The 25,948-nt window shown below is 43.6% G+C and overlaps 7 protein-coding genes and 1 long non-coding RNA gene across 8 annotated transcripts in view; 3 read left to right on the plus strand and 5 right to left on the minus strand.

Moving 5' to 3' along the window:
- Positions 1 to 61: 61 nt before the first annotated feature.
- On the minus strand, positions 62 to 1,334 carry LOC6613098. Its single transcript, XM_032721577.1, has one exon. The coding sequence runs from the start codon at positions 1,249 to 1,251 to the stop codon at positions 139 to 141; it is 1,113 nt and encodes a 370-aa protein (XP_032577468.1). The 5' UTR covers positions 1,252 to 1,334; the 3' UTR covers positions 62 to 138.
- A 44-nt stretch (positions 1,335 to 1,378) lies between these two features.
- LOC6613099 (inactive pancreatic lipase-related protein 1) lies at positions 1,379 to 2,609 on the minus strand. The gene is made up of 3 exons (XM_002037546.2): positions 2,458 to 2,609; positions 1,635 to 2,396; positions 1,379 to 1,574 (listed from the first exon to the last, which is right to left on the minus strand). The coding sequence occupies exons 1-3, from the start codon at positions 2,607 to 2,609 to the stop codon at positions 1,454 to 1,456; spliced, it is 1,035 nt and encodes a 344-aa protein (XP_002037582.1). The 3' UTR covers positions 1,379 to 1,453.
- Positions 2,610 to 3,203: 594 nt separating this feature from the next.
- LOC6613100 (pancreatic triacylglycerol lipase) lies at positions 3,204 to 4,788 on the minus strand. The gene is made up of 3 exons (XM_002037547.2): positions 4,469 to 4,788; positions 4,294 to 4,408; positions 3,204 to 4,242 (listed from the first exon to the last, which is right to left on the minus strand). The coding sequence occupies exons 1-3, from the start codon at positions 4,497 to 4,499 to the stop codon at positions 3,219 to 3,221; spliced, it is 1,170 nt and encodes a 389-aa protein (XP_002037583.1). The 5' UTR covers positions 4,500 to 4,788; the 3' UTR covers positions 3,204 to 3,218.
- A 774-nt stretch (positions 4,789 to 5,562) lies between these two features.
- Positions 5,563 to 7,691, plus strand: LOC6613101 (glycerate kinase). Its single transcript, XM_002037548.2, has 2 exons — positions 5,563 to 6,784; positions 6,842 to 7,691. The coding sequence occupies exons 1-2, from the start codon at positions 5,651 to 5,653 to the stop codon at positions 7,169 to 7,171; spliced, it is 1,464 nt and encodes a 487-aa protein (XP_002037584.1). The 5' UTR covers positions 5,563 to 5,650; the 3' UTR covers positions 7,172 to 7,691.
- Positions 7,692 to 9,320: 1,629 nt separating this feature from the next.
- LOC6613102 (GTP-binding nuclear protein Ran-2) lies at positions 9,321 to 10,414 on the minus strand. The gene has a single exon (XM_002037549.2). It carries the CDS (start codon positions 10,294 to 10,296, stop codon positions 9,721 to 9,723), a length of 576 nt encoding a protein of 191 aa, XP_002037585.1. The 5' UTR covers positions 10,297 to 10,414; the 3' UTR covers positions 9,321 to 9,720.
- Positions 9,539 to 9,723, plus strand: LOC116803634. Its single transcript, XM_032727771.1, has one exon. It carries the CDS (start codon positions 9,539 to 9,541, stop codon positions 9,707 to 9,709), a length of 171 nt encoding a protein of 56 aa, XP_032583662.1. The 3' UTR covers positions 9,710 to 9,723.
- A 1,774-nt stretch (positions 10,415 to 12,188) lies between the features above and the next one.
- Positions 12,189 to 13,042, minus strand: LOC116801722. Its single transcript, XR_004362188.1, has 2 exons — positions 12,418 to 13,042; positions 12,189 to 12,358 (listed from the first exon to the last, which is right to left on the minus strand). It is a non-coding gene; the product is annotated as an uncharacterized LOC116801722 (long non-coding RNA).
- Positions 13,043 to 13,353: 311 nt separating this feature from the next.
- The window catches only part of LOC6613103 (protein decapentaplegic), a 30,675-nt gene continuing 18,080 nt past the window's right edge, over positions 13,354 to 25,948 (plus strand). Inside the window, exon 1 of the mRNA XM_032721050.1 lies at positions 13,354 to 13,998. Coding sequence (XP_032576941.1) covers positions 13,896 to 13,998 — 103 coding nt within the window. The 5' untranslated portion in view covers positions 13,354 to 13,895. The remainder of the gene's footprint in view (positions 13,999 to 25,948) is intronic.

Here is a 25,948-nt window from a genome sequence, read left to right on the forward strand (position 1 = left end):
AAGCTCGGTTGCGTGAAAAGCTTTTTTGGTATTTTAATACGACTGAAAATATTTCCAACGGTTTCATAAAAGAATGTATGATATATTGATTATTGTAGCGTACAAATAGAATACATATAATGCGATTATCTTATGTACTTATGTACATGACAAGCCTTCGGGGAAGTCCACAGGCAGATGCCACGTTATATACTTTAGTTTGCTGCAGTGATGCTCAATGTATTCCTTGGATTCGTTGTCGATGTAAGCCACAATCTCATAGTTGATGGAATCCGGGAAGATTACCTTCGACGCATATGTATCTGAGCAAATATCCAAAGGAGCCATCTCCATCACGCACCATTTTCCGGTGTCAAGGCCGCAGTTTTGGTTTTCAAATATTTGAAAGACATTGCAGAGCCGTCGTTCCACGATCATCGGAATAACAAATGTGCACCGCACCAGATCAAAGTGTTTGATGAATGACGTGCATCTGTATGGTGGACACATTGGTCGGGCTACCCGGAGAAGCCAATCACTGGAGTCACTGTCCTCGGCAACGAGCAGCAAAGAGCAGTCGAATTCAGCTACCGGAGTACACTGACTAAAGTTTAGGGAGGCGACGTCCTGCGTAGTATGGAATGCCTCTGCCATGAACTCTAAAATGCAATTGAATTCACAGTCGCAGGGGCACTCCTCATTGGTGATAACTACACCAAATCGGCGATCTTCGGGCATTATCCTAGTGTACGGAGGACGATTATCCTCCCCATCGCAGCATTTAACGTCACATGGGTCACGGCAGGCCTTGCGTTCAGATTTAGAATAGCAGGATGACATAAAGCAGCTTCTCTTACTAGAGAGGCCACTGCTACTTGTCACCGAACTCTCTCTCTCCCTTGAGCACCCACCGGCAAAACCGACGATCTGCGGCCGAACTTCATTGGACAACTGCATGTTCACCCTCTGGTCGTTAAGCTTCAGCATTGATTGGCAGCGGTGTTCTACATTGTCCAAAAACTGGATACGACTAAAGACTTCTTCATTACAAAAAGCGAAGAGGTCAGCTTTACATTTCTTCGCCACCTTGCACAAGAGGTATTCGTCTTTGAGAACAGCATCGAAAAATTTAATATTTTGATGTTCCACTGGAATTTTGGTGTGCCTTTCCAACACTACTTTTAGATCAAAAATTTTGTAGTCTTCTTTAATGCGTATCAAGGCAGCCCGCCGATATTCATTTTTGTTTTTGATAAAAACTTGTACAAACATTGTTGAAAAGTACTCAATAGGAAAGGTCAAGATCGAAAGAGATCGAAATTTATACTGAACATTTATACGTTTCAACTAGGTACAAACGTTTGATGTTTCATAGTCAAGCTACTTTGTTCAATATTTGTATAAACTAACCAGCATGCCGTTGCTTATGTATACATAACAATTATCTCAAGCAATAATTAAACGTATTTATATTTCATCTTAATTCTATTTCCGTGAAATTTCGAAGTTCCGAAACGTCAAATTCGACTTCAACCAGAGGTCCTTTGGCAAAAGGAGCAACCTCATGGGTGGTGAGAAAGTACGAGCCAGAGGCACTGAAAATTCAAAAGGTTATGTCATAAAAGAATATTACAAATTATTTGGCAATAGCATACTCTTCTGAGACAAAGTATCCCATTTGCGTATTGGGCATATTGGAATAGTGGCTGCACCGCTGCGAAAAAAAATCGAACCATCCGCCGCATTGCTGGGCCCAAAAACCCCTTCTCGAGATTATCGATTCTCCGTAGTATACGGCTGCCCGGTAATGATTGCAGTTGTAAAACCTCCAGTTGCTGATGTAACTGCATCCCCGCTGATTAAGCTGGTCGAGATTGGGGTAGAAGTCTGCATGACCCATTGGCGGCAGCATCGAGAAGAAGAACGGATCGGTGTGTATGATGTCCACAAAGTCGGCATCACTGGCATCCAGTTTTTGCTGCAAGGAGGGCTGCATCATAAAGCCAGGACCCGCAGGATCCAGGCCAGTAATCCTGGCCAGAGGTTGGCTCACATAGTTGGCCACCATTCCAGCTACTTGGGCTCCCAAACTGAAGCCTATCAAGTGAATATCCTCACGTCTGCTGATGCCAGCTAAGATTAGATTATTTATCATCTGGGCCAGACATTCAGAGACAATTGGTGCATTATTCACGGCCCAAGGATAATAGCACGGCCATCGCACCAATGTCCCATAGTCCACGGATATCACATTTACAGGCTGAGTTTGGAGCAGCACATCTCTAACTTCCAAATTGGGTGTCAAGTTCCTGTTGCCTATAAATCCATGGATGAGTATCTTGAGTGGCAGAAGCGACTCGAAGATGTCCTTTTGCGGATTCAAAGGGTCCAATTGTATGGGATCGTCGCGTGTTTGGCTGGAAATATTTAATACTTATTCCAGATTATGTTTACTATTATAATTATTAGTTTCATCACTTGGTGTAAAGCCAAAACGAAACTCGCGAGTTGGGACACTTTTGCTCGCCGACGACACAGAACTCTGGCAGCCACCCACGCGTATGATTTTCTCCTTTGCAAAAACCGGAGATTATTGTCAAAAGAAGGATCAGCGTGCTGTATTTGCTCATGACTAGAGTCGAAACTGCTCTAAGCTCGGATTCTAAAGCAAATTCTATTAAATTTGCACGGCCCAACATTGAAAATTGCATAAAACATGAGGGCGCATTGACAAAGACTAACAATACTGGCTGCTGATAAAAAGTCAAGGCTGCCAAGGGTGGGTGAGATTCAGCGGGTCAAGGTCACTGCGGGTGGGGTAGGGTGTTTGAAACTGGCAATGAAAATATCGTAGTGGAGCAGTAGTGGAGAACATAAACATGATGATTTGTTAAGGAAGTTCTTTGAAACTAATTACTGGAAACATAATGGATTTTATAAAAATAAGAAATGGTATAGCAGAGAAATAACAACATTGTAGGTGACAAAAATTGAGTTTTTTTTGTAGATTTTTAAAATAAACTTATTAAAATGTTATTCGAGTATTCGAAACTTATATGGTTCATGGAATTCCATTTCTTTTATAGGATTACTTAAATATATTTTAAGTAATATTCTTTCTTCAGTTAGGTTCTCCTCCGATTCATAAGGTCTTCAAAACAAATTGATTTTTGTTATATTTCTTTATTTACATATATAATTTTTAATGCAGTCATATATTGAATGTTAAATTAATTAAACTATTTAATTAAATTTCTCGATAAAGGTTCATCTTCCTCCCGATCGATCCAGTTCAACTGCTTATCCAAATCGCTTTCATCCATTTTGACCACCACTTTCACCGCCTCCAGCTCGAGGAACGCCTCCAACAACTGCGGTTCGTAGTCATCGTCGATTTCGATGTGATCAAAATTCAAATGGAACTTGGCCAGGGTCTGCCTATTGTCAACATCCTGCATTTTTCCTAGGGCATAGGGTGATTTACTTGCGGTCTGGAGGAAGTACGAGCCCCTCAACTTATCCGAGACATGATAGCCCATTAGAGCTTGATCTCCTGTTGTGGGACACAGTGCAAGGAGTTGGAGCAACCAACCGGAACACTGCCGTGTCCAGAAACCCACAGTGCTATTGATGGACTCGGCGTAAAAGCGAGGAGCCCTCTCGTGATTGCAGCTACTAGGATCTTGCATGTTCTCCTCCATGCAGCCAGGTTGTTTGGCTCCAAAGCTTGGGTAGAAGTCCACATGACCAGCGGCGCGCAGATATCCGCGACCGAAAACATCCGTGTGGATGACGTCTACAAAATCGGCATCTCCTTTGTCTAATCTTCTTGAATCTGGTCCCAAGATAAAGAGGGGCTTCGCAGGATCCAGACCAGTGATCCGTTTCAGCTTTCTCTTTACATAGTTGGCCGTCTGCCCCGCCACCTGACCACCCAAACTGAAGCCTATCAAGTGGATTTGGTCATTTGCCACGATTGCTCGATCGACCAGATTGTTGATCAACTGCGCCAAGCATCGACTCACTAGGGGAAGATTCTGAACTGCCTGGATGTAGCAGGGATATCGCACAAGTGGTCCATAGTCGATGGAGATCACGTAGACATCTTCGTGATCGAGGAGCACGGGACGGATGTAGGAGTTGGGAGCAAAGTCACGGTCACCCGTGTAGCCATGGATGAGTATCTTTAGAGGACGTGGCGGTTGGAAGTTCCACGGATTGAGGTCGAGGGGATCCAGAAGAATAGGGTTTTCCCGGGTGGAACTGTGAAAAAAGTTATCATATTTGTTGCTTATTTAAGTATTAACTACGTACTTCGAGTACAGCCAAAAGGATACGTTCTTATTTGGACATTCTCCCCTAACAACTTGGCAGCCTGGATCGAAAAGCCCCAATATCGGGTTGGCAATGGCACTCCTCCAAATTAGGGCTGTTTAGGTAGACACCATGTAATAGATGTACTTTTTGGCTATCTGTTGGATTAACTTACTCAGCAAAGGGAGCCAAACTGTCGACTTCATGTCCCGTATACTCGTACTTCTAATGCCGTGTGTCAACTGGGTTCCGGGCAACGAGAGCGGTTGCTATTTAAGTGGAGCGGGTATCGCAGCCGGCGATCTTTCTATTGGTAACTGATTAAGCCAGTGGCATACATATGTAAGCACCCACACTGGGGCACATGTACCAATTGGTGTCAAACGAGAACGAAAGTAGTCGAAGCTCGCGTTGTTGGCGGGGCTGTTGTGTTGGGAAAAGTATTGCGAACGAGTGATTTAGTAGGCTAATATCTAAGGGCTCCAAGCAAACATTGTTAAACGCTCTAATTAACCATGCGATTAAGGCCCGGTATTAAATCAAATTTTTCACACGTGTTTGGCTCCAATCAATTAGTGTTACGAAATTTTTTTCAATATTTGGTATTATTGCTGGTTATATGAGCCGATATGAGGCAAAAAAACAATACTTTGCCAAGAAGTGTAAATTTGCCTAGTTAAATTGGCATTTTCACGGTTGAACTGTTTTCTGATTTAGTGAAAGTAATGTATTAACTAATCAGTGGCGCTTACATCAAAACATAATCAATAAAGCAGCTAGTTGGTAAATTAGTTAGGCTAATTGTTTAGCCAACAAGGCAATTGATATTTATTTACTCAATAAACTCGCAGGCGTTTGCTTTCGTCTTTCACTGTTTGAATGAAAATATTAATTTGCTGTATGTCAAAAACTTATACATTCTAGACTAATTCAATTACTTTGAAGTGTACAATTTTTCAGTGGCGTTTGATTTTCACGTTTGAATTAACAGTATCTGTTAACATTACTAAAAGCAGTGCGTGACATAGCAGCCAGTCTGCGACACATACCAGTAACATAATAGGGGGCTTCCGTTTTAAATTGCTGAAAATATTATAGGTTTTAAATTTTTAAATTAAGAGACAACATTTTTTAACTTTTTATTTATACTTTCCTTAAATAAATTTGTACATAATAGCTCAATCCATCTTTAGGGAAGATATTTTAACCATTCCCTAACATTTTGGTGTTTTCAAATCTTCCGCCTGAGGTCGCACTAATAAATAGATAATATCTTCAGCTGTTTTGAAAATGATAAGTAAAACTGGAATTTCAGCATCGCTGATTAGGATCGCCCTGTCCGAAGCACCTTTACATAATGGCTAAGCGACAGACTTGGGAGCAGATGCGCCAGATCTTTGTCCAGGCGGTAAACGCCGTGCATCCCGAAAAGGTATTCGCTGACTTCCAAAAGTTCGATTTGCGGCCTCAAATCGGGGAAAACGCAGCGGATATGTCCATAAAACTCAATGGAGAGCGCCAGGACATCAGCGGGAAGACCTGCCACATAGTGGGGTTTGGCAAAGCAGTCCTGGGAATGGCCAACAAAGTCCAGCAGGATTTGGGAGCCACCTCGGCCGGTGGAGTCCTCAGTGTCCCGGTAAACACCCTGAAGCAGTTTAAGCAACCGGTGGCACCTGGCTTGGTTGTCCACGAAGGAGCAGCCAACAATCTGCCGGATGAGAATGCTCTCAAGGCAGCACGGGAAATCAAGCAGCTGGCCGAGAAGATGACCGACCAGGACATCCTCTTCGTCTTTATCTCCGGTGGCGGTTCTGCTCTTTTGCCCCTGCCCCGGTCACCTTTGACGCTGGAGGACAAGCGCAGCATAGCGGATAAGCTCATGAAGCGGGGAGCCAGCATCCAGGAGATCAATACTGTCAGGATTGCTTGCTCGGACATCAAGGGAGGTCGCTTGGCCAGGTTGGCCGGCCAGGCGGGACTTCTGGTGACCTTTGTGCTCAGCGACATCATCGGTGATCCCCTGGAGCTGATTGCCTGCGGTCCCACAATCCAACCCGAGGCGGCAGCATCCCCATCCGACATCCTTAAGAAGTATAATGTGTGGGAAGAGCTGTCCCCCGAGATTCGGCGGGTCTTTGAGCAGCCGGAGGAGCAGAAGAACACATCTCTGCCTGAGCACAAGGTCTTTGTAGTGGGCAGCAATGTGATTGCCACTTCCACAGCGGCTCATGAGGCCGAAAAGCTGGGCTACATTCCCTGCGTGCTCAGTTGTGCTGTTCAGGGAGACGTGGCTCAAGTGGCTGGCGACTATCAGAGATTACTGCACGGTATCCAGGAGGCCAAACAGCAGGGCATACTGGATCCACAACTCAGGGAGAAGTTCGCCTTTGGGGAGAGGTGTTATCCGGCTTTTCGGAGGGCACTAGAGGAGCACATGGGCAGCAAGAAGCCACTGTTCCTGATCTGTGGAGGAGAGCCAGTCATTAAAGTTTGTGGGAACTACTTCAAAGTGGTCATCAAATCATTAATGATTCTTTTTCCATAGGTTTCTGGCCAAGGATTGGGCGGCAGAAGCCAGCACTTGGCCCTACTGATGTCGCAGGCTCTCTACCGCGACGAGGCCATGCGGGACTGCACCTTCCTGAGCGCCGGAACCGATGGCATCGATGGACCAACCGATGCGGCCGGAGCTATTGGAGACAGCAGCGTGGTGGAATCCTATCTGGGTGATCACACCCTCGATGAACTGGCAGAAAGGCTGCGGAACTGCGACAGCTACAACTTTTACAAGAATCTCGCGCAGGGAGAGCACCACGTGCTCACTGGACACACGGGTACCAATGTGATGGATCTGCATTTCCTGGTCGTGCCGTAGTGTAACTCCCCCGCTCGCCGATAAATCCATTTAGTTGTATATATATGTACATATGTGGGGCAGTTCGTTAATGGAGCTGCTCTTGAACCGCAGACGGGCAATAGTCGTTTAAATTTGTTTTTACGATTTTCCTCTTTAATTTTGCTCTATGAAATTTTTACGACTTTTTTCATTAACATTTTTAATATCCATTCAAATTCAAATAATTTTGTGATCTTTATGCTCTGAGACGGTCTTCAGTGACAGCATAAAACGGCAATTAGCTTTCGTCTCCGGTTATGAAATCAGCCTGGAATTGTCTTGATTGTAATTATGTGGCAGGCAATAGGCAAACCGAACGATAGATGTGATAAATCAATTTGTATATGCGATCACCACGGAGCATAAATATATCTGAGTAATTTCCATTTAATTTCCATTTCTTTTGTACTGCGTCTCATAAAAATGCGCTGCTAATAAATCATCTTAATTGTTCGAAACGCCAAAGGCAAACAGTAGCCAGCGAGCAACTACAACAATAGCCAGCGATAATTGCAATTAAAAATGTAAATTTATTTGCTTCGCTTTATTTTTAGACATACTGAAAAACTAAAACGCGACGCGCGCCCATTTGCAATTTAGCGATTTTTACAACTATAGCTAACACTTGACTGCATATTTCTCTAATTGTGATTGTTTTGCCCGCTTCTATCAACGCTTCTTATTGTTTACTTCGCGTGGAACACCAGCACATATACGTAAAAGTAGTATTATTATTTTGCCGCGCATATGCCACAATTATTAAATAATCACATTCGCCAGTCACTCTCTTGTGCTATTTTTGCTCGATTAGGTTTGTTATTAACTGCATTTCAGAGATGACTAAGTTCTGATTCCTCTGAAACTATACTATGACTAATCTAAGATATCTACCTACTGCGCACAACAGTCAATTGTTGCTCTCTGTGATAAGCTGCCCTAAGATACAACTGATATGTTCTGCTGGACACTGAATGCTCATACTTTATATTCGTGGAGTAATTCCTGTAGGATATAAGTGTCTAATATGTGTGCTAAATCATTTCAATTGTAACAAATTTGTTCCAATATATATGATTTCAAGAGTTCGCTTCTGTGATAAGAGGCTACCAGGAAGTGCCAGCCTCCAATTAAGAGCTCAGCTGCCCACTGGTGGACACGAAGGGCCCACTCGGAGATCCGTGGCTGGCGATTAGAAACGTTTCCGTTTCCGCTTCGATGGCACAGATGTCATCATCATCGGCGGCAGCTATATTTAACATTTTTATTAGCCACTGACCACCAGCAACTCCCCTCCCACAGATGTGGAATTTCGCGTCAATTTGTCTGGCCCGGCATGGCAACAATCTCGGCGAGCATCTTCATCCTCACCATCACCATGATCATCATCATTATCACGAGCATCAGCATCGGGGTAGCAGATACGGCCATCGCCAAGATGGAGTGCAAGCGTTGATTTATTAATTAAGCATTGGAGCGCGGCAGCTGAGCAACGCGTGGCAGCTGACGACGATGCTAATGAAGTACTCGCTGGAAATTTTAATTAACGATCTCCGATCCGATCGCCATATAGCATAGATTCCTCTTGTGTTGACTTATGACATCACACCCCGAATAGCGCAACACCAGCTGCTGGCGATCTCATTGCCAGACAAACTGACGACGCTTATCACACATATGTACAAAAAGCGCTCCAAACAAGTGGCACTGGGCAACGTTGCGTATACGACGCGTGGCCCCAAAGCCAACAATTAAACACTATTCACCGCATGTCCCCTGCGGGCGACATACATAAATTTCATTCGGTCGCCGCTGCTCTTAATTTGTCTAGACAATGGCAAAGTTCACTCCGAACGAATATAATATAGGCAAAGTTCAATTAGCGCTCTTGTCAGCTGCCTTAGTTGGGGGCAAATGGACACAAATTCCAGAAAAGGAACGGAAAGCACATGCACTCTGTTGGACTATAGTCATGTGAGTCACTTTTCAAACTTTCGGATGGAATCTCTTAATTTGAACCAGATGTGGTTCTCTTAATTTGGACTTTGTTGCGGGCGCAACAAACTCTTGTGGCAATGAACTTGACACTGGTTACTCCGAAAGAATGATTGAGGAACACGAGCCTAATTAATTAATTGCTTTTCCCTTCACTTTTACTTTAAAACACAATACTTTTGTTTCAATATAAATTTAGAAGGTTATAGCTTAAAAGCTCGTATAAATTTACATTTTTCACGCTTTGGATAGCAATTAGACGCATTAAAAATTTTAGATACGCTCCCGTCTAAATAAAATGTGTACTGAGATAGAGTTTTCAAGACTATTGCTTGCCGGAGATCCTTGACAAAGATGCGCTGGCTGTCGTTTCTGCTCCTTGGAGTCTCCATCACGATAATGATGGCCGAACGCACCCCATATGTGTGCGATGGCAAGGACGACCGGGTTTGTGACGAGTATCGCTGCATGTGCCGCAGAAAGACGTCGACAGAACCGTATCCGAGAACAGAGTATGAATTTTGAAACAGAAATAATTAAAGGTCTTCTCTCTCGAGCTCTTCCTCCGGGGGTGTCTCCTCTAATACTTCCAAAAAATTGTGTTCTGGGGGCCTGACCAGCGTCAAAGATCGATCGCCAGTTAGCTTACGGGCGAGATACATGAATGGCATCTCCAGGTTCATTTTAAACTTCACCGAAATGCCGTAGTAGACAAGGTTCATCCGGCCAAATGTTACCTGCAGGGCCGACGTGCGTTCCTTCTGATTTTCACTCTTGTTGCCGCAGATGACCACCGGGATATTCTTGCAGACGCGCACCAGATCGAGGTGCCAGGCTCTATAGGTACGGTGCGAGGCCTCGTCGACCATTATGATGGCACATTGGGCGTTGATGTAGTAGCCATCGCGCAGCCCGCACAACTCCTCCTGGCCAGCGGTGTCCCATACGATAAAGCGAATGAATCCTCGGTTGGTTTGAATGGTGAACGAGTTCACATCCACACCAATGGTAGGCTTATACTCCTCCTCGAACATTTCATATAAAACGCGGTTCATCAACGACGTCTTTCCCACCTGCGCATCGCCCAGAATTACTAGTTTATATTCAATCATCGTGCGTCTCTAGGAAGGTATGTTCATAATGTTTGTATCTTGTACCGATTTTTGATTGAAAGTATCTTGTTATCTGAATGGCTTCGAAATCCAAAGATCAGCCTGCTGTATCACTAAAGTTGTCAGTTACAAAATAAACTACAAATTAATCAAATAATCAGAAAATGGCAATACTATATAGGTCAGAAATGCTTTCAATCCCTGTTTAAATACTCCATTGAGTAGGGGTTATAAAAATTGATTTCTCTTTCAAGCAAGGCTTTGAAAATGCATCTAACAATGCCATCAATTTTAAAAGGTTTCCACAAAGCTCTTAGCTCCACACAAACCTTTTCCGATCTTGCAACACTCGAGTACCGATGCTCATCGCAACAATTATGTCTAACCGATGTTGATGTTGGCATTAATAATTTCGGGCTGCTACTTGCCATTTATCAAAAGCACTGATCTCCCCATATGCCGAATGGGCAGCTTAATGTCAATCGGCTCTTTTCCAAGCTCTTGGCTTCTTTGGCCCCGCGCTCTGGGCCATTAATGCATTACAAATAGGTGCGGCAGACCGCAACAGCAACCTGGGCAAAGGGACTTGGCCACAGACGCATCGGTGCCGTTGACCAACGTGACTGAGATTGAGATTGAGGACTGCAGCTCGCTCTGACTACCTGTGGAAAAGTGGAAAGGCAGAGAACTGAAATCCAGCCAGCAGACGACCTCAAGTGTAAGGCAGCGCAATCGAGTTGCTGCAGCGCAGCAGCAACATGCAACATTCATAGTCCAGAAGCAGTTCAAGTTTGCGCCGAGGAATTCCTTGCCGCTGAAATAATTAAGCATTGCAACATTGTTTATTGTTGCTGTTGTTGCTCCTGCTGCTGCTGCTGCTGCTGCTGGGTGTTGCAGGCTCGTTTAACAAGGCAGCCAAGTTCTCAACAAGTGCCTCCTCCTGTTCTACAAGTTTTTGCCCCTCCACTCCGATTTTTTTCATTTTTGCGGCTGCTGCTGCTGCTGGTGCCACTCTAAGGAATTTCCATTTTATTTACATTTAGAATGTGCCGAACGGACTCGTCGCATGTAAAGCGGCCAAATCGAAAGCTATTAGACCTATTTGCATATCGGGCTGGAACATGGCAAATTTAGTGGCAACATTGTAGCCTCCGCGTTAAACGCACTAAAAATCAAGTCTTCACCTTTATTACCGCATCGAAGTGCCAGCATTGAGCATTGAGGCGATTCGAAAAAGAATAGGAAGCGATCGCTACTTATAGAAAATATTGATAAATAAATGTGCAAAACGCCAGTCGATTGGCGTTCATTTCATGGCGTTTACCTGATTGTTGTGGCCAGCCCACAGTTAACTTAATTGCCACTTCCCAAGCGCTTTATTTACGGAAATACTGCGGCTAAGCGACTATTTTACACACAGAGAAATGAAGTGCACTTTTGCTAATCAGACAATAGGCAGATTTTTACAAAGTGCGTACTTGTTTCATCATCATTTGTAGCTTTCTATATTTTCCAACATTTTTATTACTAAATGGTATTAGCTGATTTCAATATCTACATTTCTCTGGGTGCATCGACTGTGTGAAAGTGTTGTCAATGCTGTCGCTTGGCCATAGCCTACAATCGCGATTGGCTGATCGAGTTGGAAAGGAAAATAGCAAGAAATCATAATAACAACAACTAAAATTTTCCATAACCTTAAAAAATAGAAAAAGAAATGCGGCAGCTATTTATAAAATGCGCAATCTGCGAGATGCGTGCGGCGATCTGTCCGTCGGTCCGCCGATGCCGCCAGCTGTGTGCCAAGACGCCGCTGGCCCCCCGAAGTCCATTCTGTGGAGCCCGCGTTGGGTCCCCCCTTGGCGCCCCCCGCCGCACTGCGCTGTGTTGTCTGCGTTTATTGATTTATTAGAAAATTCCAATGAACAAGTTTTAATACACGACACACGGCGAACGATGAAGTCGATGTTGTCAGCGAGCTTGTTGTGCTTTTTCTGCTCCTCGGCTGCTTGTTTTGTTGCACTTGTGTTCCTGTGGCAAACACAATATACGGGAAGAAAGGCTGTGGGAAAGAGACAGGGCAGCCGCTGGTAAAAGTAACAAGTGCAATATTTTAATTACATCAGCGGCAAGAACAACAACCAGATCGATCAGCGGCATCAATTAAGTTGGCTGCATGGATTTGGGCAGCTAGCGTTGCCAGATGGGCACACGAGGCGTATGATTGATATGGTGAGTAAGGCTTGGGGAATATTAGTTTCAAGACCTAACTAACAAATACAACAAACAAAATTTTGAAAAATATTTAACAGATTATCAAAACATATCTCAAAACGATCTAGCTCCTATAACTCGAACAAGCCGAACAATCCGGCAACGGCGATCGACTCTAAGCATTTTGCAATCAATTTAGATTTGCATTAGCAGCGCTGCAGTCTTTAGATTTAGAGCCAAAAATAAACCGAACCAGTTGCCGCAGCGCCGAAAAGTCAAATGTGTAACAGCTCTGTGGCTTTGGCTCGAAGAGAGGCTTGAAGAAAGTCGAGATTTCGCAGCTGAGACAGAAGACTGAACACTAAAGACTGAGGACCGAAGACTCTGCGTTGACTGTAGACTGTGGACCGGAGACTGTGGACTGAAGACGGCGACTGAGAGAGCTGAAATATTGTAATTGTGAGTCTGGCTTGTTTGTTATTGTTGCCTTAGCGGTTGCTTGTTGTTTTTTGGCTTGATTAATAATTAATCGCACTCGCACACACACACACACACACACACTGCCTGTTTTAATTACTCAACTTAAATGGCGCTTTGAGCGACTTAAGCAACTTGCTTTCGTGGTCGGCAGTGTGTGTGCGATTGACTCTCACTACTACGAGCTCAAAACTAACTAACTAGCTGCTGCTTGTGTTGCTGTTGCTGCTGCTGTGCTTTGCTTTGATGTTGCTGTTGCTGCTGCTCGGCTCTGCTTCTGCTTTTGCTTTTGCTGCTCCGTCTCCGGATCGCTTTTGCCTGCCTGTTTGCCTTGCCTCGACCGCTTTGGACGCTCATTCTGTTTTTTGCGCTCAACGCTCGTTGTACGGAACCGAAAAACGCGTTCGTTCGTCCACAGAGTGTCGCCAAATCGAGGCGAAAGATCGCTGGTTACAACCGAATATACAGCCTCTAATCTTTTTTTCTGCTCTGTAATCGTTCGCGGTTTCTGCGGCCATAAAATAAAGTAAATCCGAGTTAAACGCTGATAGTCGCGCCTGAAGAACCACAGAAAAAACAGAAATATCTACCGTCGTTTCTCGTTCTCGTTTCCGCGATCGCTCGTCAGGCAGCCCAAGCCTCTCCGATTTTTGATACCGATTCGGTATCAGATAATATATTCGAGTGTGCTAGTGTGAGTGAGTGATGTGTCTGTGTGCCAAATCCAAATCGAAAATAGCCAAAGTCTGAGCTTGGCCACCATCGTCAGCAGCAAACATGTGAAGTGCCAGTGATTTCCATAAGCCAAAATCAAAGTCGAAGTCGAATCGAATCGAATCGAAGCCACAGCGAGATAGATAGGTCGAAAGTATCTGAGTGGATATCCGAGTCGAACCAGTGTATAATGTATGCGACGTTCGCGAACTGCCAGAATTGGTTGTTGTTGCAGTTGCAGCCAAAGGATTTGTGGATTTTGGAGCGTAACTGAGCGGCGTGCAGCAGGTGCACCAGGTAAGCCAAGTCGAGAGTGTTAGCAAATAATGCGCATACGCCATGGTGGCCGCGTGTCCAATTCGAGATCAATCGAATCAATTGAACGGCTGTTAAACAGCTGACTGGGAAAACTGGAAGTGGGTGCAATGCGTGAGTCACATACACATATGCATATGAATACAATGCATATGGACTGGCTGATTAATTATATAAATGTGAAAGAAATATATACCCAGAAGTCAGTGGATTATTACTGAAATAACAGCAATTGCAGTATATTATACTTATTTTCTTCTGAGACTTTAGAACTGTTTAGATTTCTTATGATAAACTTTGCAACCATTTCACTATGATGCATTTACGTTAATGACGACACCTCCAAAATCTCAATTATTATGAGAAAATCTAGTTTGCCAATAGATAAGTCCCTTCCGCAAACTTGATATCGCTGCATAAAGTTTCGACAGATTTACGCCAGTCTCTGGGGAAAAAGTGAAATTCTATCTCTAGACCCCGGACATTATCAGCAGAGAGATGTGGAGATCGGGTGTCACTTGCATATTCATGGGGGCCAAGTGATGAACTGAATCAACGGCATTCCACACCAGTCACAATTAGCGGCTGACACTGACATTGGCCATGGTAAAAACCCTTTGACCAAATGCCATATACTCGTTAATTTATGACGCCATTTGGCTAATTGAATAATTATATGTGACTGGCTGGGCGTGGCTGGGCTGGGCTGGGTTAGCTTCGCTTTGCTTTGGTTTGGTTTGATCGATCACGATTGCATAAGCCATCCCACATGGCATCGGAATCAGCATCGAAATCTGAATCTGAATCTTAATCGGTATCTATATCGATTTATTCGATTTGCCTTGCTAATGCGACTGGGGGCACTAAATCAGTGTTAAAGTTCACCCCACTAGGCTCAATTAGTTTATGAACTGCGATTTGCATTTGCATTCGCGAGGCGCAGCAAGCCAGTTCGCTACTAGGTGGAAAATTGATAGCTTCGAAATGTGCAAAGGCACAGAAACAAAGCCCGATAACAAAACTAAGCAACCGCAGCATCAGCAGCAGCTACATAGAAGCAACACATCAGCAAGACAGCGCAGCAATATAATAAGATATAGCTACACCGATATAGCAACAGCTGACGAAGAGACCATGAAGGTCTACCACTTTCGGAAATTCGACGAAAATGAAATAAAAATCGTGAGCACGCAATGAAGCAGCCAAGTTGAAGTTGGCTTCCACTTCCATGCCATGCCATGCCATCCCATCACCACCACCATCTCCATCTCAATCTTCATCTTGGCCTGGCAAATCACGTTGCTGATAACAACAACTGAGCAATGCGGCAATAATTGCTGCCCATGCCCTCTTCGGCCCGCCCTCGGCCAAGTTAAGTGGCTACTGGTCATCAGCAGGCAGCAACAACTGGCTTAGGCCAACATTTTTATCAAAAGTGGTGGCATTAGCAACCGCATCCCCCCCGTTGGCCGCCGAAAGAAACTGGTCAGTCTCTGGAGGCTTGAGACTCCCAATAGTTTCACTTATTTTACACGCATTTCTTAACGATAAATAAATTCCACAAGCAGATGCGGCCAGCAACAGCGGCAACAACAACTTGGCCCGGTCAGCAACAACTTTTGCTATCACGTTTCCATGCAAACAACACACAGCACACAGCCACAAAAATATTTCCATTGGTATTCGCCTGTACTTGAATTGCCCCACGAACAAGAGGCTGCAGCAGGTGGCAACTGCAACTGCAACTAATGCTTCAGGTGCTTTTGGCCCGGACTTTGCACCTCAGTCTACCGTTTGGGCCATTCCGATGCCAGATTTCCGCCTGATGTGGCGCCCCAAGGTAGCTGAGAACGATATCCGATATCGCTGGCTGCCGCTCGATGGGTTTATGGTTTATGGGATACACCTTGACTGGAAAACCAATTGGATTGCACAAGAAGTGTGATTTGATAGGTGCAAGCTTAAACTATAATTATATGATATTATATCATAATCATAGCAAAGAAACGCTAGCTATTGGAGATCAACAAATTATCAAACAGCTTAGAATATTTCACTTAACTGCTAGTTTTAGAATAGGTAACAATATTCTGACTGCCAATTTTACTTTCAAAGATTTCTTCAGTCCAGTATCTAATAATATTCGTATACATTTTTATTCAAAAGTCGAGCGAGCCCAGCTCAATCACCTGCTTAACTTCTATGCTAAACGAAGATGAATGAACTCAGCTTCAAGGTGGCCAAACGAAACGACACGATTTGGCAACGATCTTCTGTCTTCTGTCTGTCAAATCGAGAACTGATCAATTTTGCTTTTTATTTTATAAATTCTCTCTCGAAAATATATTGTATAAGGTCATCTTCTTCGAGAACCCGGCCATACTGGTTTTGTTCGGTCCAGAAGGTGCCAAGCGCCGTAGTTTCACTCGGCGTTCAACGCGGCGTATGCCTAATATGCGAACTTGAGTTACTTTTCCAATTCACTTTTGCCCCGGCGATTCGTCCAAATATCGCTATCGGTATCAATTTCAATTTCGCAGATACACATTTATTGCATATGATTTATCATGTCTGACACTTGGGCCAGACCACTTGTCAAATGGGAAATAGCCACGACAACATGCTGTGATTTTAGATAAATTCATAACTCAGCCCAACTTGTCTTGCCTTCAAAGTTCAAATCACTTGGCGCTCAAATCACATGGGCCCCATACACACACACACACACACGCATATTTCATGTTAATTATTTATTTATGAGTTATTTTTATTCGATAAGCCTCAAATGGAGGGACACCATTTACATTTACAGTTATGCGTCGGACATACATATTTTCCGTTTGTTTTTTCATACTGAATTTAATTTTCCCACTTATTCTCTGGTCAGCTGTTGTCACTGGCGAATTCGTTTTAACGAACTTGAAATCGCTTTTCGAGCTTCTGGGTAAACGATAATAAACAGCCAATTATTTTCATATATTTCTGCTCGGCTGTATTTTGTAGTCTACTGGCAATGGGACACTAATCAGTGGACTTGGTTACGGAGCCTAGTTTGTAGTACTATTGTACAGCAGGAGCCTTGTGGTTCCTCCAAACATATGTATTGGATTTTGATAAGTGGGCCAGCAGGAAATTCGCACAGCGGATTGATTAGGGGTCGTTGTTTTCTCGGGACTTTACAAAATGGATAACAAATTTTATAGCAATTCATTCATGCTTTAGATGTCGCAAATATATAGTATGCAAACTGAACATAGGCTTTAGATTTCGTTTTTCAAGATCATCCCATTTTCAGAAGACTTCACGCCCATTTTACGACAGAACACGTTTCTCGGTCTGTTTTTATCCACTGTTTGTTTGTTTGATTACAACGTCGTGGTGATCATGATCATCGGTGGAAGAGAGATAGTTATGGACGACGGCTTCACAGTTAGCTGGATACGGCAGTTGAAACCACTTTCGGTTGGATTCGAAAAGCGTAAACTAGATTCGAAATCCAGATCTTTGCAAGCATTCAATAACAAGATTTACATGTCTTAGTTGCCAACCACAAAAATTCAAGGAAACCTCAGCAGCAACAAAATAATTGCAACGCAAACAAACCATAAAGTGCATATTTTCATAGCTGCATTGAAGTTTCAGTGGGTCAGTAAGGATAAATATATATTTCTAGTTATAATACTTATCAAAATGGGGGATTTTCTAGTTAGTCAGAGCGGCTGTAAAGTCAACATCCTGCTGTGCATTCACATTTTTGTCTCCGACTCCAAAGTGCTCCATTTTCATTGATGCAAATCTCTTATCAGGCCAAGAAAGTGCCAGTGGCACAAACACACTCATTCTGGAACAGGGTGATTAAGGATTTAGTACACCATTAAATGATATATAAACTATTTTCTAAGCGATTACAATTTTATAGGCTGTATGATGTGTGCTGAATAATTTACATACATGCGTATTTTGTTTAATAATTTTTGGTAACTCCCCTGAATATTTTAATAATATTTTTAGTAATTCCTAAAATATTTTAAAGATATTTCGCCATTGTGGACACCCTGTTTTTCGGGGTCTGAGTGGGACACGCGTTTATTCCAGCTCCGCTCTGCTTCTGCGGCTATCACTTCAGTTGACTTCACTTTTAAGGCGGCGGTAGCCTCGTCGTCTCCGCCGGTCCGCCCTGCCCCCACCCCCCTTCTACCCTGCGCCACCCAGTTACCTCGCCGCCCCTGATAAGCGCCCACTCTCCCCACTCCCTGTCTCACCCACCCCTTTGGCATCACGGCAAAAGGTCTTCTTTGTTGTGAGTTGGAAAAGAGGAAAAAATCATAATAACAACGATCAGAAGAGGATCGCCAAGAAGGGGCTGAAAAAGCAGCACGAGGTTTGCTGAGGCGGCAACGGCGCTTGGTTGTAGCAATTTACAGCAACAGCAACAGCTGCACCGTGAGAAAATGTTGAGTAAAAAGAACTCTTGTAGCAAGAAGAACGGTCATCTGTCATGAATAAATATCAAAAGCCTTATAGAAAGCTCTCCCCATTATTCGATTAGTTGATTAATTCGCATTGGTGAAGTTTTTCAGTTGCGATGCAAAAGTAGGACCAAAATTTGTGCCTGTGTACCCACTATGCATATAATAAAAGCAACAAATATACTAACAACAGCAACAATAGCAACAAAAATGACAACAAAAGCAAAAACAACGAGCGTCATCGACGACAACAACGAACGACGACAACGACGACCACTCCACCAACTGGCATGGCAGTGAGACGTTGATTGCCACGGAATGCCGTCAAACAGGTTAAAAATGTAGGTAGAAATTCAATTAAAAATTTGTTATTTATTTATTTTAGCATGCACAGAGATCGACTCCGCACACGTCCATATATATATATAGCAATAGCCACCGCGAGCTCCCCTTTCTCCGGCAATTGCCGCCCCTCGAATACTCGAGTTTATTTAATTAAGCTTTATTTGTGGCGCCCAAACCGCCGGCTGTCAATCAGGCGGCGTCAAGCGAGCTCGATTTGAAAGTGAAAACCCCGAAAAGCCCAGCAGGTGGTAAGATATCTGCAGTGGACTCCCAGCCACTCAGGTGCAACAGATGCAGCTCCACGAAGGCTCAGCTGCAACTCGTTCCGAAGAAATTCGCAATGAAAACTAATGCGGCCGAGAATTTGCATGCAAATCAATCATAGAGGGCGAATTCAGTGGGGTAGTCTCCGATCTGATACCCTGTAATGTTTATCAAATAGCAATTAATTTGTATATATAACAAATCTAACGATTGCTATCAAACATTTTTCTAGATCTATGGGTAATGTAATCTTAGCTCCTTCGAATCCATTAAGTGGGGCAAGCCGATCTTGATCCGAATCGAACCCATCAGTTTGATCTCGTTGCTAATACACCAGCATCCAGTTAAAACCGATAGCATTTGCTTTTATTAATATGCAAACCGCAAAAAGTTAATTTTAGCTGGGCTATTTTTAAATTAGCAGCTTTTGCGGCCCACTAACGATCGATCGAGTCATGTGCGATTTGCCCATATACGTAAGCACAGATATAGTTACGACCCCAAAGCCCGTAACTGGTTGCAGATATTACGAGTGCGGACAGGGACGGATAGAGAGAAAGGGAAAGAGACGGCGACAGTGGCTGAGGGGCGAGAATCATCTCAAATTTTGCCTGATGGATCGCTTCAATTTGTGACTGTGACGGCCATGATTAAGATACTAATGCGATCGATTTGGAGACCGCTTCTGCCCAGCTGGAAGCTGCCTGCCTGCCACTATCCGACTTTTCTGCCCTCTGACTCTGAGTGATCTTCGCCCAAAATCAAAATTCACACTCAGATTCACTCGAATCGTTTCGATGTCGGCGGGAATTAGCCGAAAGAACTTCGCTTCCAGGAAGTCCACCTACCAGGTGATTCCCAATCTCGATCGCTCTCCGATCCGTTTGATATATGATGGAAAAGTTTCGCCTACGACCGAAAGTGGAAAAATCTGCGGTTGCTTGGCTGGAGATTTTTCGCCCAAATAAAAGAAAAACCATTTTAGCCCGCGAAGTTTTCATCCAATAAAATTTCCCCAAGTATGTGAAATACTACATTTCAAAGAGTATGCATGACATGCAAAATTTTCGGGAATGTTCTCAGAGACTATGAGAATGGTGAAATGAATCCCAGGAGTCATAGTTTTGTAGAAGTATTTTCACATATTTGTATATTTGTTTGACTAACATTAAGTGTAATGCAAATAAAAATGTATTATAGATAGGAAAATACTTCTGTATCTAAGATTACTGATATCTTGTTGATTCAAGATCCACTTATCATCAAACAAAATAAACTCACATCAAACATATGATGATCATTGTGTCGAACTGGTGGTCATTAGGATCTTTGATCCCCCCGCACCGATTCAATCAGTTCAACGGGACTCCACCCTATAAAGTGTGCCTATATTTCATCGAATCTGCGCAATAGTTGGCCCAAGGCTCTCCGCGGGTAAATGAACTTTGGGAACTGCCATGACCATCGAGTTGGGCTACCATAAAGATTCGCCTTGGAAATTTCATGCAACTTTCAGCGTGTAAATAATTAAACCATAAAAGTCAATTGAAACTGAGAATGTTCCAATCGATCCGATCGGAACGCTTTGAGGGAGCCACAGCGAGAAAATAGTACTTATTTATGGCCGAATTCACGGATAAATTAAAATAATTGAAATACTTTGAAAACTTAATTGCGATAGGCGAGGCGAGCTTGTTGATGCTAATGACCAAACATAAATTTCAGTGGGCCAAGAGCAGGCCCAGATACAGATACAAGTGGAGAGGGCAGAGCAGATACTTAGATACAGACGCAAAGTGTATATTTTACCGGCCGGCAAGGCGCGCATATGTATGCAATATGTTTTTTCTCACTTTTTGCCTTTTCTCGCTTTTTTTCCAGCTGGCCTCGAAATCACTCGCCTCATTTCCATGAACGCATTTTCATTGCGCGGCCACAAATCATAAATGTTTCGTTCTCCCAGCCACAAAATATTTAGACAGATTTTGTTGCCAAAAGCCGTTTACAGGTGGCTGGGGCTTCAGCCGGGATAATTCCTTGGAGTAGCCACTTTGCAACATCATCATCCCAGCTGGGCGGCGTGGTCAAGGTTAAGCGGCTACTCCAACTATGCATATCTGTATCTGGATCCGATGGATGTATCTACACGCGGAAAAACACAAGCAAACAAACAATTGCTGCTTTGAGCATCAATCAAAAACACACTTGCCTTTTGTTTAGGAAGCCTTGCTAGCTGTTCACTTTAAATACACACACGCATACATATGTAGTATTTGGTGCAAAAAAGCCATTAAATACCGTTTTTCTCCCTGTGTACCTGTATCTGTATCTGCTGGCCGGCGCTGCAGGACGTCATCATCATCGGCAGGCGTGCGCTTCTTTTAACGATTTCAACAAAAATATTTCGCTTTCTGCGCTGCTCATTAATTCGTTTCGATTAAAAATTGCCTTTTTCTCTTTTTCCCCTGATTTTTTTTTCGCCGCTCATCTGCAGCTTGTTGTGCATAAAAATCACAGCAAGAGATCGCCCCGGAAAGTCCCGGCTTCCCTAGTAAGTATCTCACAGTCACAATCAAAGTATCTGAATTTGGATTTGGTTTGGATGTGGATTTAGATTTGGATTTGGCGTTTCGTCTGGCGATGGAAAACAAGTTGCCGTTGATGCGAGTGCCTCTGAAATTTTTATGGGCCGCCTTTTTCGGGCGGTTTGGGTGGAGCAGGGGCAGGGGCAGGGCGGGGGCTTTTGTTTTGGTTTGTTTATGTTTAAAACGTACGCTACGTGCAATTGCTCTGGCAGCCCATTTGTTTATTATAAGGTCTGCGGCAGACTTCCCATGCGTGCCACTTGTTCTCACTTTGGGCTTTTCGATTTGTTTAGTTCGGATTCGGCCACTTAATATACAGAAATGTACTCCTCGCTGCTGCTGCAGACGCCTTATTTATTTGGCTTGGCATATTTTTTATGCGCAGGGTTTTCTCCACTGGCGGCTCGCTCTCACGTAATCATTGCATATATTTCGCACTGATTTGGAATCCCAAGACTTTGTTTCTATTTTCTACTAGCTATTTGCTATTTGCTATTTGCAATTACGCTATTTTCCGACTCGCTTTGTTTATTTGCCAGTCGCCGCGCGTTTGTGTGTGTATTAGCGGGAAATAATAATTGAAAGTGTATTTCCAAGAATAGAATTTCAACAATTTGTAAGTGTTTAGCCAGTTTTTAGCGAATGCAAAAATCAGGAAGAAATATGGCATGATGTTCTCCATAGGCAGTCGATTCGATAGAAGTTTGCTCGGCAAATTAATGGTTTGTTTTCGATTCGAGTTGCACTGATGAATGTGTGGCAAGGTTCCCAGAAATTGGATCAGTCAACGGGCGAATGTGGGCAGCTTTGAAAGGGAAAACTTAAAAACTCATAAAGTAAATACAAGTGTGTTTTTGTAGACAGATAAAGATGTTGGCGAATTCTTGGGATATACGGAAATGGAATTTATTCACAGGAATGCTGACTGACAATTGGTGTATTACATTCAAGGATGATCTTAGATCGATACAGGAAAAGTATCGCAATCACTTTCATTTTAGTATATGGTAGTATTGCCCCCTCTACCAAAGGCCCACAAAGCATACCGTTAATCTGAATGAACTATGTACAAAGAAAGCCAAATCGAAGCTGGCCAAACAACTCGAACTCGGCCAAATGACTCGACAAATATCACGCATACGCCGCCTGAGATCAATGGGCATTATCGCTGCGCTTTCCACAAACACACACCCATCGCGGGGAGTATTAAAATCTCATTACCAATGCTAATTAAAGGAGGGAGCCGCCCATTTTCGAATCGTCAAGTTCAAAATCACAATTTTTCTTTACACTTCGCCAGGAGATTTGTGGTTGCACCCGGCTAGCGATGTTTGTTATTTTCCAAGTGCCCACACGCTCTTACATAAATTATTAACAGCCGAAGGCAAATAAATAAACAAACACTGGTGCAGCTTCTTGGGGTTCGGTTTTGGATTTGAAATTGAATTCAGATTCGGATTCTGCAATTGCAACTGCAACTGCAACAGCAAGTGCCGCTAAATCTAAAACTATCTGTTTAAACAGCTTAATTGCGTACAGGCCATATATTTTTGAAGTCAGATATCTCACTTAGTACGGGGTAATATTTAAAAATATTATATAAACATCACAGCATATATAATCCGTTTTTTTCACTGCACACTCTCCTCTTTTTTTTGTGGACTGCCCGTGTGCATTACCGACTACTTAACAGCAAATCACTAAACATGTTTAAATATTTTAACTTGTTCGGTAGCCTGTTTGTCATTTGCCAGCCACATTTGCCGAGCGGCAATCTCTAAACGAATGTCTCTCGGACGTCCCAACGCCTTGACAAAAGAAATGAACTGTTTTAAAGTGCTGCAAGCCGAGGCCTCGACTTCTTTTTCTGTTTGGCCGGCCAAAAGATCATCGCAGCGAAAAACTACAAAACCCAAATTGAAAAATCATCAACCTCGTCAGCTCTGGATCTTCTTTCTTGCTTGGCCCTGGTCAATATTTGACTAAGAAATTTTTCACATTACCAGTGATCGCGGCGAGGGAAGAGTGGAGTGATCTTGTTGCTGCCCAGCACTCGTTCTCCATGGGGGTATCGGTTGATTGGTCGGGAAAGCGTTAACAAGGTGCCAAATTGGGTTGGTTCAAAAGCAACTACAACTAAAATAAATGATCATTGATGATCAAATCGAATATGTGTGATCCTAACAAATCTCTTTGATTAGTTTGCTGACCATTTGTTTTTGAGAAAGTCAAACTCAGTCATGAGTTATCAGTGCTGGTGTATGTGGCCTTGCTATTCCTGGAATCTAAGTTAATCCCAGGGTACCAGCACTTCGATGCCTTCGCACTCAGCAGCTCCTTGGCCTAAAGCATGCTGAGTGAAATGTTAGCGGCGCACACAGACACATCGCCTAGGAATTGTTTACATAGCAGTGAAGCCCAGCCTCGAGATCGAGATGAGATCTTGGTCTTGGTCTTGGTTCGGTCTTGGTCGCTGGGTGCCTGTTGCCTTGTGGCTCTTGCCTGCTGCTTGGCCAGCGTTTTGTTTGATGTCGGCCTCGTTAAGAGCCAACGAAGCCAGCGAGCTGAGATGGCCGTGCGGCGAACTCCATGTTCCGTGCTCCATGTACAACCTTGTTTGCTCATGAACAGTTGAGCGTTGTCGTTGTTGGCCGCTTACTTTGCATTAAGTTATTTTCATTTTCAATAGGCCGTGGCCATCGGCTGTGGATTTGGATAGTTCGAATTGGATTCCGATCCCCGATCCCGAGTCATCTGCAATTATTCCTGGCCACTACTGGAGTGTTTTCCTTTCGACGGCGCTCTCGAGTGCTCTCCAAACTGTTGAACTTCACTTGTTTTCCCCAAGCTATTAAGCCACTTGACGAGCATATATTTCGCCCTCCGATCTCCCCCGGATCTCATCGGATCTGTGGGCATTTTCGGCACGATGACGCTGCTTTCCAGGAATTATGCAAATTTAGTGTCGAACATTGCGTTCGAATGCCTTCGAATGATGAGCGTGTGATTTATGCCCCTAAATCGCTCTAGTCGCTACTTCTGATTGCATAATTAATGAAGCTCGGCCCGGATGACAAGTAACTATTTTTCGGTGGGAAAATACACATCAGACACATCATACCCATCATGGGGATCCCATTCCCATTCCACACAAACATTTGATTCCCCTGCAAGACAGCAACAAATTGCATCCATTTCCAGGGCATTTGTTTATTTTTGTTCCACGAGCACCAGCGATCGTCGCTTTTTGCGCTGCCCGCTAACACAAAGTTGCAAAAATTTGGCCACAAATCAGCAATCGCAATTATCAAAAACGCTTCAAATAGGCATCGCTACCTGTGCGACCATAAATTAGCAATTAAATGAGCTAGTGCGAAGAAAGCTCATTTCCAAACTAAATATTGAAACGCAATAAGTTCCCAAAATCACCATCAGCCCAGGTGGGCCAAAGGCATGGAGACAGTGGGCTAAAGGGTTAAACATTTCAACAAGTCACATTTTAATACATTAAACAAATATTTCTAAACATTTTTCAGCGCTGCTTTACAAGGGTATTATTATAGGATTAAATGTATCTTTTTATATATTTATTCATTTGCATTTATTAAACATTTCCATCACACTGTTTTTTGCATTTTCCTCGCTGTCTAACCTCCAGCGAATTGAGTTAGGAACTTGGCCCTCTCTGGCTGGGAATCTCTCGATCCGAAATCTTCTCCGAAATGCTGGGGGAGTTGGGGTCGGGTTGGGTTGGGTTGGGTGGCAATGGGGCTGGGGGTGGGCAGTCGACGAGGCCTTTACGGTGAATTGCGCTGCTCGTTTTTGACGCGTTTGCGCTTTTCGATTAATGCGCTTGTGTAAATAAACAATAAATATTAAGTGCGCTACACGCCGTGGGCAAAACGACGACGAAGAAAAGGAACAATCTGTTGGCATCCCCCACCGCCAGGGGTATGCTACTTGGGGATTGTAGCTGGCGATGGATCGCTTTGGCGCGCAATTAAGTGTATCACTTTATGCAGGGCACGATCCAACGACGGAAAGACCCCGGATAACTCCCCACCTGGTGGGTGGTGGCATGCGTGAGCTATCAGGGACACGACTACCCTCTCCCTCACCATCTATCACCCCATACGATATTAGGAGGTCATTGGACAATGGGCACTTTCTGAGTGGCACTATCTTAGCCTTGATTAATACATAAGTCCGACATCCTTTATATAACCAATTTGTAAATTGAACTTTGGTATTACATTACATTTCTGTTTA

The sequence above is a fragment of the Drosophila sechellia genome, chromosome 2L (assembly GCF_004382195.2).
Source record: "Drosophila sechellia strain sech25 chromosome 2L, ASM438219v1, whole genome shotgun sequence".
Taxonomy (NCBI): Eukaryota; Metazoa; Arthropoda; class Insecta; order Diptera; family Drosophilidae; genus Drosophila; species Drosophila sechellia.